Consider the following 16,503-nt stretch of genomic DNA (forward strand, 5'->3'; position numbering starts at 1 on the left):
CACAGGCTCAATAGTTGTGGTGCACGGGCTCTAGAGTGCAGGCTTAATAGTTGTGGCACATGGGCCTAGTTGCTCTGTGGCATGTGGGATTCTCCTGGGGCAGGGATGGAACCTGTGTCCCTTGCATTGGCAGGTGGACTTTCAACCACTGCGCCACTTAGGAAGTCCCCTTCTTTGAGTTTTATCGTCACTTGTTTATAGGTTATAGCAGGCAATGAGACTAGTTTAAAGCCACAGTTAATGATTTTTTTAAAGTTATTCTTTAAAAAATTAGGGGATAATAAAAAATTAGGGGATATTAAAATACTCATCATCAGAGTGATGCCGAGTACCCTATCCTCCAAGACCATGTGATTGCTTCGTAGTTCCAGATGTGGTATTGAGGGCCAGGCTGTGAGCCCCAGAGACTTTTGGCAGACATGTGACAAGCCTGTACCTTTATCTAGGATTGTTGCAGACAGGAGATGTAGATGAGGACATGGATATAAATGCCACGAGGCCGGGACCACAGAGCTATTTTAAGCAGAAGGTCATAAAAGTACTAAGGGATAAGTTTAAATATACGGTCCACTAGTTTGAAGTTTAGTCAGAAATGGGAAGATAGAAATTTAAATCCAGCCTTTTCTAATGATTTCTGTTTGGGAATGTTAAATCTGACTTATCATTTTTGTAGTAGTGCTACAAAGGAAGTTCCTTACTTCTTAGGCCTGAATGAGGCACTGGATTGAGCAGAGCCTTGGTTTACTGATGGTGTGGGCATACATGTGAAACTGCCAGATCTTCTTTGGTTTATTTATGTATGCCTGCAAGACAGATCTAAAGAATAAAATAAAAATGATGACATCAACAAATGTGGTAGATGCATACAATGAAGAGTTACTCAGCCATGAAAAGGAATGAAGTTTTGTCACATGCTGCAACATGGATGAACCTTGAAAACAGTTTGCCAAGTGAAATAGCCAGATGCAAAAGGACAAATATTATATGGCTCTACTTACATGAAGTACCTAGAACAGGCAGATTCATAGAGACAAAGTAGAATAGTGGTTACTGGTGGGGGGAGGAATGGGAGTTATTGTTTAATGGGTACAGTTTCTAATTTTTGGGAAGATGAAAAAGTTTTAGAGGTTGGATGGTGGTGATGGTTGCACAATAGTGTGATGCCACTGAACTGTATACTTAAAAATGATTAAAATGGTAAATGTTATAAGTATTTTACCACAATAAAAAATGTTTTTAAAGAAATAATAAGCCAGTGGTATGAAATCTGCATTTGAGAGTTTGTGAGGTGATTACAGATTACATTAGAAGGGAATGCCTCCTTTATAGAAAAACTGGGTTGTGCTTTCCTGGCTGGGGCTGATGGTGAGTGTGGTTGTTATTCCCCTTGACTGGGGTCCAGAGTTCCTCCTGCTTGAGAACGTGGTGCACCACTTCAAGTACCCCTGTGTGCTGGACCTGAAGATGGGCACCCGGCAGCATGGTGATGACGCATCAGCTGAGAAGGCAGCCCGGCAGATGCGGAAGTGTGAGCAGAGTACGTCGGCTTCGCTGGGTGTCAGAGTCTGTGGCATGCAGGTGAGTCACCCTTGGTGAGAGCCTAGGTGCTGCTGCTTGCATGTTTTGGGTTGTATGTGTACCTGCCTGCTATCTGTGCCAGGTGTCCTCCTGGCCCACAGTGGTCCAGAATCTCCTCTGAGAGGGTGAGTCTCCTACAGGGTGCCGAGTGCGTTTCTGTAGATACGTTCCGTGAACCCTCTTGTCCTTACCTGGGAACCTTGGTCTGGGCTCCAGAGCAGAACCACTGTGAGAACCTGTTGCCTTGATATTGGGGCAAGTAAGACTCTTGTCTGTCAGCACGATATTCCTAGTTTGAGTCCGGCTGGTCGTCCTCCCTTGAAAGAGGGCTCCAAAGGTAGTGGCAGAGAACCTGTAGGCCTGGTCTCTGCACTCTCCTGGCTTTAGCACAGGAAAACTTAGGGTGAACTTGACCTGCCCATTCCAATTGTGCAGGGTTGAGCAGAAAAGCTCAGGTTGGTCAGAAGTACTTTCCAGACAGTGCGTGCCGAGGGCACTGTGAGGTCATCAGACCTCCCTGGTACTCACCCGTCTGTCTCCTGGGGTTTCAGGTGTACCAGCTGGACACGGGGCATTACCTCTGCAGGAACAAGTACTATGGCCGTGGGCTCTCCATCGAAGGCTTCCGCAGCGCCCTCTATCAGTACCTGCACAATGGCCTGGACCTGCGGCGTGACCTTTTTGAGCCCGTCCTGAGCAAACTGCGGGGCCTGAAAGCTGTGCTGGAGCGGCAGGCCTCCTACCGGTTCTACTCCAGTTCCCTGCTTGTCATCTATGATGGCAAGGAGTGCCGGTCTGAGTCCTGCCTGGACCGCCGGTCTGAAATGCGTCTCAAGCACCTGGACACAGGGCTCCCTGAGGTGGCACCACCCTGTGGCCCTAGCACCAGCCCCAGCAGCACCAGCCTCGAGGTGGGCCCCTTCTCTCCACCCAAGGTGGATGTCCGCATGATCGACTTTGCACACAGCACATTCAAGGGCTTCCGAGATGACCCCACTGTGCATGACGGGCCTGACCGAGGCTATGTGTTTGGCCTGGAGAACCTCATCAGCATCATGGAACAGATGCGGGACGAGAACCAGTAGGCGCAGCTCTGGGCGCCCCCAGAATCCCTTCCTCTCCACCCGCAGGCAGGGACCATTGCTCTGAACTCGCTGTGAGGACACACGGACTTGCTTTTAAAGGGTTATATTTCTCTTTGGTGTAAACTAAAAGAAATGTTTTTAGCTGTAGCCTGGAATCCATATATAAAAAGTGAAAGAGGTAAGAACATATCCTCTCAGCCAGGTTTCCTAGCTCTACGGCTCTGACTTGCTGTGTCCAGGCTGACTTAGGAAGGAAGAGGTGCCCTTGGTGGCTTGGCAGCAGGGACAGGTTGCCTTTGGACATTGGTTTCTCTTGCTTAGGTCTTTGGGGTCTGTGGCTGCAGGGTCCTTGTGGGGTGAAGCCTTGGGTTGGCGCAACGCTCCTCTGTGCTCACTCACCCCTTATTCCTCAGTAGTAGAGGGTTGGGTGCCCGTGTCTTGGGGGACTTTGTAACTTGTGTTGTGGCTGTCACCCAGCTCTTTAACAGATGTCTCCGGGGCACCACAGGGCCAACTGCATACAGCTGGACCCTTATCGGTTATGACCTTGGCATGAGGCTAGATTCATGAAGCTGTGCTGAAGTCAGCAATGGCAGAGGGCAGGCCCTGGGATCCCCAGGCACTGTTTGGCACTTGAACCTGCTCTTCCTCCTGCCTGCACACCCCAGCTAGCCTTTCTCACTAAGATTCCTTGCCTAAGGAGATCATCCCCTCCTGCCCCACTGGAGGGGGCCCTGCTCCCTTTGCTGAGGAGAGTCAGTGTTCCAGCAGGCCTCAGGGCCTTTGAGGGCTCTGACCCAGATAGTATTTGCAGTCTTTGTGCTGTGGGTAGCAGTCCTCTTCCTCTAGCTTGGGCAGCTGTGCTGCCTTGGATGGGCTGCTCCTCCCAGGGCTCAAAGGCTGTGGTCCGCTCAGGGTCTCACGTCTGCCCAGGCCAAGCTCAAGGCAGCAGCCCATTGTGAGGCGCTCCAGGCCTGTGAGGTAGAATTTTAAGCTTGTTTGCTTATAGGGACGTTGGGCACTGGGTGCAGGTGCCCAGATTCTGCTAATGAGAGTTTTGTCAGTACTGGGGTCTATCAGTCTGTCCATTTGTCCTTCTGCCAGCCCCTGTGATCTTTCCCCTGGGGTGTAGCTTTGTTACACATTGGTTAGTGAAGACTGATTTCCTTCATACTTGCCTCAGCAAGATATTCTCTTTACCATTTCTGAGGTGAGCTTTTGTCCCTGTGCCTTTCCTCAGCAGATGCTACCTTTTTAAAAAGAACTGGTAGCAAAATGAATTGGAGATGTTTCCCTTCTGGCCCAGCACCCTCTCTGTGAGCCTGGAGTGTGGCCCCCTCAACACTGACAGTGGCACAGTGAAGGCCAAGGGGTGACCCCTTCCTTTCCTATGGGTTTAGTAATTTTTGCTGCCAGCCCTTAATGGCACAGAGACCTGCCACCTCTAACTCATGTGGCCAGGAGGTGACACTGCATTCACCTAATCATTGCCGAGGTTAGTGCCCTCACCTCGAATTTAGGGCCACTGTCATTGTCACTTGGCATGTCCCTATTTGGGCATTAAAGGTAAGCCTGCTAGCCTGTATTGGTGAGAGGCCTTAGTAACTGATGGACTAATTTCCTGGTCATTAGAGATGCAGCCTCACACATCTTAAATGGGCTCCTTGATGGGATCCCAAATCTCTCAGCCCTCGGACCCTGGTGCCATTGGTGGGCAGGTTCCCATTCCTTGGGGCTAGGAGGGGCAGCTTGCCTGTTTCTGGTCAGTAATGACCATCTTCTTTCCTGTGCTGTTCTGTGGCTTCAGCCATGGGGGCAGTAGCTCTTTATTAGTGTGGATAGTCATTTCTTGTCAAGGCAGAGGCTAAAGGCAAAGGGTCTGGGGCCGCTCAGGACCCAGTTGATGGCTGGGGATGTGCTGTGCTTCCTTAAGTTGTATATGGTGGGAGATGCTGCTCCATTCAGCTCTTCATCGTGAGAGAGGCTGTACCCACTTAACATTGTGTTTCCCTGGCACTAAAAGAGCAGGGCTGGGATTAGCTGCTTCTCACCCAGGGCAGAGTCCCTTCTTTTCAGCACTTTTGAACACTTGGAAGACCTAGCCCTGTTATCTGGTGGGTGGTGGGCAGGTGTGTCTGCACATGCTCTTTGCCACTATTTCGCTGTGCTCCATGCCAGAGAGCCCTGTTCCTGCCAGGCCCTGCCTCCCCAGCCCCAACTTGGGACCAAAGTGCAAGATGGGATCACGGGTTGGGGCGTTCAAGCGACCCCTTTCTATTGTGCTTCCCTGGGCCAAGACACCAGCCCCTTAGCGGGGTGGGACGGGCGGTGCTTAAAGAGGAAGGGGACCAGTGTAGCAACTTGCCAGGGACCCTACCCCTCCCTCACATCTGGGCCTGTGCAGTGAACGTGGGCATTCTCCTAAGGGGCCAGAGGCCTGGGCTACTTCGGTAGCCTTTGCTCACTTGCTCAGATCCAGCCATGTGCACACCCCTAGATGCAGATTGCATTGAACTTTAAAACTTCAATTTGGTTTCGTTAGCGCCGATTTAAAAAAATGTTTTAATAGGGAGAACCGTGGGAAGGGCCTGGTTCCTTTGCTTCTCGGGGAACTGCAAGGCCTCGCCTGGAGAATCGCTCTCTGCTCCACTTTCCTGGAAGCTGCCTAAGCCTGTCCACGCCTCCCGAGCCCTGCGCCCGGATATGACACGTGGCTCCGGTCGCGTCTGGGCGCGGTTGCGTTTTCTGGGGACCTTGCGTGCAGGGGAGGGGGTGCTAGGGCCATGGGCCGAGCCCGCCCTTTTCTGTATACCTAGCGCTGCCCGCCCCGCTTGTGTCTGAGGTCGTGTATGTCAAAATAAAGCCGCTAGAAACTGAGGCGTGTCCGTGTCTTAGAAAACCCCGCGGCCTCTGGGAGGTGGCCCTAGTCCAGCCCGTCGGCGTCCTCGGCCCCGGCCCCGGCCCCGGCCTGGCGGGGCGGGGCCGGAAGCTGCTGGGGCGCGGCGCTAGGGAAGCCTTGCCCTTGGCGCCAGCTCCGCTTTTGGATCCGCCAATAGCCTGCTGACTCGAGGGTCCGGGTCACCGTCCCCATGGCAGCCCGGTGCGCTGGGCTCTCATTGGCTGCGTCTGCGGGAGCGCCGCGCGGCGGCGGTCGGCCGCCGGCGGCGTGCCACGTATACGGTAGCTGATTGGCCCGCCCGAGCTTACGTCACTTCCCGCCCGCCGCCAGCCAGAGTTAGGAGCCAGTGAGTCTCCGTCAGGCTTCGCTTGCTGGTTTACTGCGGCCCCGGACCCAGCGTTAGCGCGGACTGGGCGGACAGGGCAGAGCCAGAGTTGGTTAGTCTGGGAGGTGAAGGGCGCGGGGCCCGGCACGGCGGCGGGAGCGTGCGGCAGGGGTCTGCCAGACGGGCCGCGGACACCTCGGAGCGACTCACTCTCCAGCCGCCCGCAGGCGCAATGAAGGCACTGATTTTGGTGGGCGGCTATGGGACACGCCTGCGGCCGCTGACGCTAAGCATCCCGAAGCCGCTGGTGGACTTCTGCAATAAGCCCATCTTGCTGCATCAAGTGGAGGCGCTGGCCGCGGTAAGGCCCGGGGCCGGGGTCTTGGTAGGACGTGGTAGGATGAGGGACGGCCAGCGGTTGGGGGTCGGGGACGTCCGTGCCTTCGGCTGAGCCCGCCTGACGGCCGGCGCTGTTCTGTCCCACAGGCCGGCGTGGACCACGTGATTCTGGCTGTGAGCTATATGTCTCAGCTGTTGGAGAAGGAAATGAAGGCGCAGGAGCAAAGGGTGAGACACGGAGTTTGGCTCTTTCCCTTGGGCCCCGCTCAACTTTTCACCCTGGTGAGAGGAACCTGACGGGGGTGCTTCTCCCTTCCAGCTAGGAATCCGAATCTCCATGTCCCATGAAGAGGAACCTTTGGGGACAGGTCAGTAGAGACAGAAAGTTCCTTGGGGAGGGTTTAGGGCCAGGAAAGGGACAAGACTCAGACTAGGTGGGGGACTGCTGAGCCTGGATCCAGGGGCTCAGACCCCAAGATGATGGTGACCTGTTCCTCTACCCTAGCTGGGCCCCTGGCACTGGCCCGTGACTTGCTCTCTGAGACTGCAGACCCTTTTTTCGTCCTCAATAGTGACGTGATCTGCGATTTCCCCTTCCAAGCTATGGTGCACTTCCACCGACACCATGGCCAGGAGGGCTCCATCCTGGTAAGGGAGCACATCTTTCTTCTCTGATACTCGTGTCCCCGTGTCCAGCCTCTCCCACCTTCCAGCCTTGAACTGCCCCCTAGCGTTGTGGGTGCAGAGCCGTGCAGTTTGTGCCTTTAAGCATCTGGGGCAAAGCCCCTGAAGTTTAGGACAGCATGTATATCAAGGCTCAGGAGCACTGGAGTAGGTCTGAAGTACCCCTGCACTCAGGTGACCAAAGTGGAGGAACCCTCTAAGTATGGCGTGGTGGTGTGTGAGGCAGACACAGGCCGCATTCACCGGTTCGTGGAGAAGCCGCAGGTGTTTGTGTCCAACAAGATCAACGCAGGCATGTACATCCTGAGCCCTGCAGTGCTACAGCGCATCCAGGTGTGTAGAAGCCAGCTGCTGGGTGGGCTGGGGTAGGGCAGGCCACCAGTGCCATGACCCTGCTCATGAGCTGCCCACTCCCACAGCTGCAGCCCACATCCATTGAGAAGGAGATCTTCCCTGTCATGGCCAAGGAGGGGCAGCTCTATGCCATGGAGTTGCAGGGTGAGGCAGGGAGGCCACAGGGTGGGGGTGGTCTGTGGCTCGGCTGAGCCCCCTGATGCACTCTCTCCCTACAGGCTTCTGGATGGACATTGGGCAGCCCAAGGACTTCCTCACTGGCATGTGCCTCTTCCTACAGTCGCTGCGACAGAAGCAGCCTGAGCAGCTGTGCTCAGGCCCTGGCATTGTGGGCAACGTGCTGGTGGTGAGGCCCTTGCCCAGCCCATCATCAGTCCCCTCAAGCTTGGAGGACAAATGACCCACTTGTGTTTTCCCCACTGTCCTCAGGACCCAAGTGCGCGTATTGGTGAGAACTGCAGCATTGGTCCCAACGTGAGTCTGGGTCCTGGTGTGGTGGTGGAGGATGGTGTGTGCATCCGGCGGTGCACGGTGCTGCGAGACGCCCACATCCGGTCCCACTCCTGGCTTGAGTCCTGCATTGTAGGCTGGCGCTGCCGTGTGGGACAGTGGGTAAGCCTCTGGGCTGGGCCAGATGGGAGGGTGGGGAGTCCCTCTGCCTCGCTGACAAGCCTGCCCCGTCCCCCCAAGGTGCGCATGGAGAATGTGACAGTGCTGGGCGAGGACGTCATAGTTAACGACGAGCTTTACCTCAACGGGGCCAGCGTTCTGCCCCACAAGTCTATTGGTGAGTCGGTGCCGGAGCCCCGCATCATCATGTGAGGGCATGCTGCAGGGCTGGCTGAGCCCCCGTTTCCCCACTGGCAAGGGGAGCACTGGCTCAACACATCAGAAGGCCCTGGACTCGTTGCCATTTGACTGGGGAGGACAGGACAAGGCTGAAGCTGTTTGGATACCTGCCTTCTCCCGTGGACATGATCCGGCAAGATCCTTGCTGGGCAAACCCCACAAAGCCCATTCCCTCAAGAAGGGCCAGGGCAGGACTGTATGGAATAATAATTTAATGCTCACTGTGGCCCTGACTGAAAGTCAAGCTCAGGCACAAATAGGGCATGGCTGGGCCCCTGCCAATGAGGTTACACACAGGCAAGGAGGGTCAGACATGGTGGGGTGGGGGGTGGACAGGGCAAGGGGCTCATGAATAGGGCCCAGCCTGGGTTTAAGTTCAAAGGGTGGAGGTTCCTGCTGTGTGGGCTAGGCAGCCGAGGAAGTGGCACTTGCATTGGCTGCCTTGTCCCAGTCCTCCACAGACACAATGGTGGCTTTGCAGAAGAAGCAATCCTTGTTGTTCATCAGGTGCTGGTTGATGCAGGCTCTACAAGGGAGAGCATAAAAGTGGCCTGTGTATCCCTGCTGCTCCCTGCCCAGCCCCCTGTGCCTGTGGGGCCCACTTACTTGCAGGACTTGTGGCCACAGGGCTGGAACACAGCAGAAATGGGGTGAGCATAGCAGATGGGGCAGAGGTCTTCCTCACTGGTGGGCTGCAGGGAGCAGAGTGCAGGGTGGGCTGAAGTTGGATGCCCAGACAAGAGGACGTACACTACGCACACAGTTGTGCTGATGTGTACTGGGGTGGTGTGGACCCATGTGCTGTGGCCCCACTCACCAGGGAGGCAGCTGCTGCCTGGGCAGACGCTGAGGTCAGGTGTGCCAACATCTGTTCCACCTGGGCCAGCTCCTCAACACTGATATAATCTGTGTCTGGGGGTGGTAGGTGGTGTCAGGCCAGATGTGGCCCTAGAACCCAGCGCCTCTTGAGTATTCCCTGCCTGGGAATTTGCTCTTAAGACTACTGACCTGGCCCAGCCCCAGATCCCTCTCTTCCCTGACCCACCCCCGGCCTACTCACAGCTCTGTAGGGAGAAGTGCTTCCGGTCAGGGGCAGGCAGGGCAGTGCCAGGGGTAGGGGGCTCTGGCTGCCCCAGCAGATAGCATATGGAGCGGAGCTGGAAGCAGGGATCAGCTAGGAGCACTGATGTGGCTCGCTCTTGCCTAGGTGGGGAGAGGGAACGGGTAGTCACAAGGCTGGGCCTGTCCCAAATCAGTATCTGTTGGAGGGAGAGGTGGAGGTGGAAAACCCAGCCCACTTGTATTACTGCCTAGTTCATTCCACTCCATCTCCCTGCTTCTCGCCAACCCTCCCAGTAAAGTCCTAGATTCCAGTAAGGGGTACCTGCCAGGTACCAGTTTAAGGGGGCTCAGGGGCACCACAAGAAGATAGTGGAAGTCCACCTGCTCTCTTATATACCTGAAGCCTTCCAAGAAAACAATACAAGCAGCTTAAAGGCGTGCTCCCCAGGCTTCCCCTTCTCTTCCTTCCGGGGGATGGACCCTCTGGAAAGCCTCCGGCCGAGCGCAGGATGGGGCGCTGGGGCCAGATTTGCGCACCCCCTGGCGGCCACGCTGGGGCCTGTGATCGCTGGGGGACGCGGCTGCCCCGCCCCTCCAACAGGAGCCAATGCGGGCTCGAGGCCCCGCCCCCTGAGGAATCGCTTCCCGGAGAGTATTTAGAAGCTGAGCGCTCAGGAAGGCACTTGGGAGAGAGCTGGGGGAGCCTGAGACCGGTGTGCTGCACGGAGCGTGGCTCCAGCTCAAAACGTAAAACCTGGAACCGGGCAGCTGCAGCGGTCGGCCTTGCAGGGCGGAGCCTGCATCCTGCCTCACTGGCCATCAGTCATTTATATCCCCGCACTACTAGCCAGAGGAGAAGCGGGTGAGTCTCGGAGCTGCGCCCCGCACTGAGCTGCCCTGTCTCACCGCTGGTAGCCACCGCCATGGCCCGGCTGGTGCTGCAGGGCACACTGCTGTGCATGCTGCGCGTGGGCTTAGGCACCCTGAACTCCGAGGGCTTCCTGCCCCCGGTGCCTCATAACTGTCCCTACAAATGCGTCTGTGCTGCCGACCTGCTGAGCTGCGCCGGCCTGGGGCTGCAGGATGTGCCGGTCGTATTACCGGCTGCAGCTGCAGACCTCGACCTGAGCCACAATGCGCTCCAGCGCCTGCGCCCCGGCTGGCTGGCGCCCCTCTCCCGGCTCCGCGCCCTGCATTTAAATCACAACGAGCTGGAGGCGCTAGGTAGGGGAGTTTTCGCCAATGCCAGCGGCCTGCGGCTGCTAGATTTATCATCGAATGCCCTGCGGACACTTAGCCGCCACGACCTCGACGGGCTGGGGGCGCTCGAGATGCTGCTTCTGTTCAATAACCATCTGGCGCACTTGGACGAGCAGGCCTTCCACGGCCTGGACAGGCTCAGTCGGCTCTACCTGGGCTGCAACGAACTCGCGTCCTTCTCTTTCAACCACCTGCACGGTCTGGGTGCGACCCACCTACGTACTCTGGATCTTTCCTCCAACCGCCTAGGACGCATCCCTGTACCTGACCTGGCTGCACTGCCAGCCTTTCTCAAGAATGGCCTTTACTTGCACAACAACCCATTACCCTGTGACTGCCGTCTCTACCACCTGCTGCAGCGCTGGCACCAGCGGGGGCTCAGCGCCGTGAGCGACTTTGCTCGCGAGTACACATGCCAGGCTTTCAAGGTACCCACCTCCCGCGTGCGCTTCTTTGAGCACAGCCGCGTCTTTGAGAACTGCTCGGCTGCCCTGGCTCGGAGCCTAGAGCGGCCTGAAGAGCAGCTGCATGTGCAGGTGGGGCGGTCCCTGAGGCTACACTGCAACACCAGTGCCCCAGCCGTGCGCGTTGCCTGGGTCTCACCCCAGCATGAGCTGCTCGTGGCACCAGGATCTCACAATGGCAGCATCGCAGTGCTGGCTGACGGCAGCCTGGCCATCGGCAACGTGCAGCCATGGCATGAGGGTGTCTTTGTGTGCCTGGCCACAGGGCCGCGCCTGCATCACAACCAGACACACGAGTACAACGTGAGTGTGCACTTTCCACACCCTGAGCCTGACACTTTCAACACGGGCTTCACCACGCTGCTGGGCTGCGCTGTGGGCCTGGTGCTGGTGCTGCTCTACCTGTTCGCACCGCCCTGCCCTGGCTGCCGCCGCTGCTACCACCGCATCTGCCGCTGCCGCTGCCGCTGCCGGCCCCGAACACCCAGCGCACTCCAGGAGCTGAGCGCACAGTCCTCAGTGCTCAGCACCACGCCGCCCGACGCGCCCAGCCGCAAGGCCAGTATCCACAAGCACGTGGTCTTTCTAGAGCCTGGCAGGAGGGGCCTCAATGGTCGTGTGCAGCTAGCAGTAGCTGAGGATTTTGATCTCTACAATCCCATGGGCCTGCGGCTCAAGGCTGGCTCCGAGTCTACTAGCTCCACAGGCTCTGAGGGTCTGGTGATGACCTAGGCTGTCCAGGGCCTCCACCGAGACCACTGCCTGCCTGCTGCTTGCCCTGCTCCCTGCTGCTGCCCAGAGAATTGCCAGATGCTGGTGGGAAGCACTGGGCTTGGTCCTCCAGCCTCCTGCGTGGGCCTCGACATAAACCACAGCGACCCCACTCACTGGTGGAGGGGTTGAGGTCCCCAGCCTGTCTCCTGCTTCTCCCCAGCAGTACAGGACCAAAACGCCCCAGGACCTAGCAGGGCCACGTGAGGATTGGAACTGAGGCGCATGTGGAAGAGCCCTTGCATTAGAGCCCCAGCTTCACTCTCAGGGGCTGAGCCAGCTATTAGGGAGAGTGGTGGTGAAGAACTCAAGCATGACCACCTTCCACTTCCCAAGGGCACGCGAAGGGAGCGGCCCAGAGGGGAAGAGGAGGAGGACTTCAAAAGAAGACCCAGGCCCCAGCCCCCAGCCCCCCAGGGTGGAAAGAGGAATTACAAGCCCTCCCTCTGGTGAAATGCGACTCCCCACACACCAACATTCAACCTACTTCAAGCTTCACGAGTCCATGCAGCCTGGTGAGCAGGCAAGGCTCATCAGAGACCCCCAGGGGCCTCGCAGGCCACTCTGAGGGCAGAGCCTCTCCCATGGGCTTGCAAGACAACAGTAAGGGGCACCATGGCCTGTGCCCCCAGCTTTTCACCAGGAAAAAGCCTGCTGAGTGTGGCTAAGATGGGAGGGCCGAGCTGGAACTTGCTGTTCCTCGAGGGTAAAATCTTCTTATGGGCTGGCACTGGTCTCGGCCTGATGGCTGAAGCAGTGCCCGGCTTCATATGCATCTCACCACTCCCACTGCAGGGAGGCAGGGAAGGGGGTACTGGGAACCCCTCCTGAGTGGGGGCTGAGCTGGGGGGCCCACAAGTGTCCTGGATCCAGCTATCATGGAATGTCTTAATAAAGGGAGTACGTGCTCGTTGCTGAAGCCTTCACAGACACAGGTAACTGTGTGTGCTCAGCTCTTCACCCCAGTAGTGCTGTCCTGGACATGGCAGGATAGCACCCCGCCCCTAGCATACCATCTTGGTTCCCCTGCCTCTGCCTGAGGCACAAACACAGCCAGCGGCTCTGTGGGCCTGGGCACCCTGCTCTGTTGAGGGCCTGGATTCTCCTACTTTGAGCTGCTGCTGCCGCTGCCACCTAGTTATCCGTCAGTTCACACCTCACTGCCTTCCTTCCGTCTCCAGACCTGATGCTGAGATCCATATGAGAGATGATCTTTGGAAAGGCCCTGCCCAGCCCCGACCCCATCAGACGAGCCCAGCCCCCACAGGGGACCCCAGTCCCAAACACTCACCCTGAGGCTGAGCCGTGCACCAGGAGTCGCACCAGGATGCCTGTCACTGCCACCAGAATAGGGTAGTGGTCCACGGTCTCCAGGCCTAAGAGAAAGGGAAGGAAGGGGATGAGCTGCCCAAGCGCTCCTGCTGCAGGGGCTCCATCCCTGCCCGGCTGATATCATCATCATCACCCCCACTTCCCACCCTCTTCCCTGCAGAAGGCTGAGCGGGGCTGGGGGTGCCAAGCCAGGCTGTCCCTGGGCAGAATGTAGAATCAGGCAGCACTGCTCCTGGCAGAGAAACCAAGGCCTGTGGTGTGTTGGGTAAGGGGTTCTAGGTCCTCACCAGGCAGCCGCAGGGTGACCACGCGGTCAAAGAGGTTCCTCTCAGCTGTCACCCGGTTCAGCACCTGGTTCAGCAGCTGTGAGGGCAGGAGCCCGTTGGTGGATGGGTGGGCTCACCATCGGGGTGTCCCCAGGGTCCCAACCCTCCCTGCCCAGACAGACACACCTGTGCGAGACGCCGCAGCAGCATCTCAGAGGTAGGCTGGGCCCAGTCGAGGAATATCTCGGGCACCAGCGTGATGGTCATCTCCAAGACACGCAGCAAGCTGACCGAGAGGTCGAAGCAGGTGGCGCATACCTTGAGCTGCCGGCTGTCCACAAAGTTCCTCTCCAGGCGTTCAGCAGCCTGCTGGATCTGCGCCACCAATGGGTGGGTGGGCAGCAGTCAGTGGTCTGGCCACACTGCAGATCGTGCCTCATCCCCTGCAATCCTCCGGCCCACAAGGTCCCCCTGCGACCCACCTCCTGGATCATGCCGATGAACTCAGAGAAGGCCCAGTTGAGCTGGTTGAGGACGCTGTTGAGGAAGCTGGGTGCCACGTCAGGCCCCTCCCGCAACAGGTCTGCCATGTGCTGCTGCAGCAGGGTGGAGGGGCAGGGCTCTGTGGGGGCGTGAGGAGGGGACTCCAGTCAGCAGTCCCCACCTGTCTGTCTCACTCACAGGCCACTGGTGTAAGGGCTGAAAGACGGCTCCCTGGGAACACTCAGGTCTTGAAGGCAGGGGGACAGGGTGCAGTGCTGCCTGGAGGTTAGGGCTAAACCTGTCCCCTCCCTCCACTGAGCCAACCACAGGCTGCAGTTTTCCCAACCCCCAGTTCTAGAACCGCTCCCAAGCCCCAGCCTGATCCCCAGGCAGGACTAGACCTAGACAGGGCAACCTAGACCCCTCTTCACTCGTTTCAAGGCCATTTTCCCCAAGAGCCTGCTCTGAGCCCTGCCATCATGCTCTGCTGTCCTCTGCTGCCCTTGGCCTAGCCTTGGCATATGGCTGAGGCCGTGGGCGCCAAGTCTGGGCTGACAGGCAGTGGTAACCAGAGCCCTCAGCCACACCGGGCTGGGCATACCTCCCCTGTGCAAATCAATAGTTCCTGCGGCAGCAGGACACGTATCTGGCCCCACTGCTGCTCTCCACTTGCAACTCAGGTCCAGCCTGGAGACAGAACCAAGGCAACTGGCAAGGACTTGCTGTGTGACTCTGCACAAGGCACTTGGCTTCTGGGGACCCCTTTAGGCCCAAACACTGCTCACAAGGGCAGAAACATACCGTGTGGGCTAAAGAGAGCCACTGTAGGGCGAGTACAGTGTGTGGCAGGCGGACTCTGCAAGCAAGACAGCCCAAGACACTGGGCTGGGCCCAGTGAAGGTCCTCGGGCTCACAGGGCTTTGCTGGACCCGAGGCCCAGGACACAGAATGTAGACTTTGCTCCCAAACAAAAGCCACTTCCTCCAGGAAGCCCCATGGACACCCTCTGGGGCCCTGGCCAACCCCTAGTCTGAGCCCCTGTCTTGACTGAGGTATCCAAGGTCTGGTACCAGCTAGTGGAAGCAGAGGGGCAGAAGGACATGGTGTTGGGACAAGGCTGGAGGTCAGGGAGCTGGTTCAGGGGGTAAGGGATAGGGTCCCTACTTTGCATATGCTGCCAGCAGCCTGGGAAGATGCTGCCCCTTTTCACTGTGACACAGATCGTTCAGGACCAAAGGGCACATGTGGGACTGGAGGGCAAGACTCAAGAGGACCAGCACTTAGACTGGGAGGAAGCAGGGAAAGGGAAAATCCAGGGCATACACAGAGTTTGGGGCCCAATGCAAATCCGGGACTGAGGCTGGAAGAAGTGGGAAAGTGTGCAAGGACCTAAGAGCCGCAGGCAAGGGCTCCCACCTGTCAAACCTGGGTACTCACTCTGGAGGCTGGGCAAATTGGCATCCTCAGGTTTGGTTTTCAGCAGGTGTGGCAGCCGTGTATAGCGGTACCCGAATCCACAGCCCTGGGGGTTGAGTCGGCAGGAGGTCAGTAGGGCAGGGCAACCCCTCCCCCACCCAGCCACAGCCACCTCCCCTCCGGCCAGGCTTACCCTCCAGAGCCGCACCAGGATCCAGTTGGTCTGGGCCCAAGGCCGCTGCTCATAGGGAGCCAGGAGGCTCCTCACCATGGCGATGCGCCTGTGAGAGCAACGGGTGGTGGGCACGGGCTGAGGCTAGTGTTGTATAGGGTAGAGTGTGCCCCACCCCGGCTCCCCACTCACTGCTCCTCAGGGATCCGCTCCACAGCCCGCAGGGAGTTTGGGTAGCACACGTAGCTGGCCAGCGCCTGCATCAGCGAGTCACGGATGTCTGCTGGGACAGGCCACGCCTCAGCAGGGGCCTGGCATGAGCCCAGTGCCCATGCCTCATACCCACCTGGCCGGCACTGTGCGCCGAGAACAGCCAGCCAGAGGTGCCATCCCACCCCCATCCCCCCCGAGCCCTCCATCGGGCACCTCACCAGTGCCCACGATGCGTGTGTCGGCGAAGTGTTTGGCAAGGATGGCGGCCAGACGGGTCAGAGTCTCTTCATAGCCTGCAGGGTGGGGTAGTAGGACGAGCTTATCGGGAGTGTGGGCCTAGAGGCAGGAACATCCCTTGGTGGGTGGGCTTGGGTAGTGGGCTCCGGAGCTAGCTCCAAGGGCCAGTCTGGGCCCAAGCTGATATCTGGAGACTTCAGGCAGGGTATTCACTAACAGCTGGTGAGAGGCTAAGGCACAGACTCATGGTGGGGGTTGGGTGGGTGCCAGCAGGAGGATAGGTCCTGACAAGAGTCCTGCCTGGGCTCAAACCCATTTCAGCACACACACTGGAGGGCTTGGTGGTCAAAGTCCCTCGGGCACCCACCGCTCCACCTCGGAGGACAAAGCCTACACCAAGGCGTAGGGCAGGGCAGGGCAGGGGACAAGCCAGGAGCCTAAAAGCCCACAGCCTAATCCAGACATAAACTGCCAAGCCCAGCCTGGAATCAGTGGTCTGCAAGAAGCCCAGACTCCTATGTGGCCACCAGCAGGGGCCCCCCCCCCCCACTCCTTTCTGTGATCTGCGAAGACAAGCCACCCTGTCCCTGCTTGGGATGCCACACCTCATGGCCAGTGCCACGGTGGCAGGGTAAGAGGTCACAGCAGCACCAAGAAGGAAGTGAAAGCCGGGGAAGGGCGGGTAGAGTGGGGTGATCTCCACACCCTGTACTC

The 16,503-nt window shown here is 58.0% G+C and overlaps 4 protein-coding genes across 17 annotated transcripts in view; 3 read left to right on the forward strand and 1 right to left on the reverse strand.

Moving 5' to 3' along the window:
* Positions 1-5,540, forward strand: part of IP6K1 (inositol hexakisphosphate kinase 1) — a 61,256-nt gene extending 55,716 nt beyond the window's left edge. For all 11 annotated transcript variants that reach the window (XM_057704821.1, XM_057704822.1, XM_057704825.1 and 8 more), the window contains 2 exons: positions 1,403-1,578; positions 2,130-5,540. In XM_057704821.1, coding sequence (XP_057560804.1) covers positions 1,403-1,578; positions 2,130-2,663 — 710 coding nt within the window. In that variant the 3' untranslated portion in view covers positions 2,664-5,540. The remainder of the gene's footprint in view (positions 1-1,402; positions 1,579-2,129) is intronic.
* A 331-nt stretch (positions 5,541-5,871) lies between these two features.
* Positions 5,872-8,293, forward strand: GMPPB (GDP-mannose pyrophosphorylase B). Of its 2 annotated transcripts, XM_057704833.1 has the most exons (9): positions 5,872-6,248; positions 6,374-6,454; positions 6,546-6,594; positions 6,732-6,874; positions 7,085-7,243; positions 7,330-7,408; positions 7,483-7,610; positions 7,694-7,876; positions 7,955-8,293. In XM_057704833.1, the coding sequence occupies exons 1-9, from the start codon at positions 6,120-6,122 to the stop codon at positions 8,084-8,086; spliced, it is 1,083 nt and encodes a 360-aa protein (XP_057560816.1). In that variant the 5' UTR covers positions 5,872-6,119; the 3' UTR covers positions 8,087-8,293. The 2 variants fall into 2 exon arrangements, with proteins under 2 accessions (XP_057560816.1, XP_057560815.1); XM_057704832.1 differs by having other exon boundaries at positions 5,894-6,248; positions 7,694-8,293.
* Positions 8,294-8,308: 15 nt separating this feature from the next.
* Positions 8,309-16,503, reverse strand: part of RNF123 (ring finger protein 123) — a 28,452-nt gene continuing 20,257 nt past the window's right edge. The window contains exons 28-39 of one of the 3 annotated variants that reach the window (XM_057704813.1): positions 15,771-15,845; positions 15,532-15,619; positions 15,361-15,448; positions 15,189-15,273; positions 13,751-13,890; positions 13,455-13,643; positions 13,290-13,365; positions 12,962-13,046; positions 9,174-9,316; positions 8,931-9,025; positions 8,720-8,805; positions 8,309-8,639 (exon numbers count right to left, since the gene is read on the reverse strand). In XM_057704813.1, the coding sequence (XP_057560796.1) occupies positions 8,519-8,639; positions 8,720-8,805; positions 8,931-9,025; positions 9,174-9,316; positions 12,962-13,046; positions 13,290-13,365; positions 13,455-13,643; positions 13,751-13,890; positions 15,189-15,273; positions 15,361-15,448; positions 15,532-15,619; positions 15,771-15,845 (1,271 nt within the window). In that variant the 3' untranslated portion in view covers positions 8,309-8,518. The remainder of the gene's footprint in view (positions 8,640-8,719; positions 8,806-8,930; positions 9,026-9,173; positions 9,317-12,961; positions 13,047-13,289; positions 13,366-13,454; positions 13,644-13,750; positions 13,891-15,188; positions 15,274-15,360; positions 15,449-15,531; positions 15,620-15,770; positions 15,846-16,503) is intronic. The other 2 variants (XR_009048693.1, XM_057704814.1) reach the window with 2 other exon arrangements.
* Positions 9,315-12,591, forward strand: AMIGO3 (adhesion molecule with Ig like domain 3). Its single transcript, XM_057704820.1, has one exon. The coding sequence runs from the start codon at positions 10,099-10,101 to the stop codon at positions 11,629-11,631; it is 1,533 nt and encodes a 510-aa protein (XP_057560803.1). The 5' UTR covers positions 9,315-10,098; the 3' UTR covers positions 11,632-12,591.

This window comes from Hippopotamus amphibius, chromosome 13 (genome assembly GCF_030028045.1).
Source record: "Hippopotamus amphibius kiboko isolate mHipAmp2 chromosome 13, mHipAmp2.hap2, whole genome shotgun sequence".
Classification (NCBI taxonomy): domain Eukaryota; kingdom Metazoa; phylum Chordata; class Mammalia; order Artiodactyla; family Hippopotamidae; genus Hippopotamus; species Hippopotamus amphibius.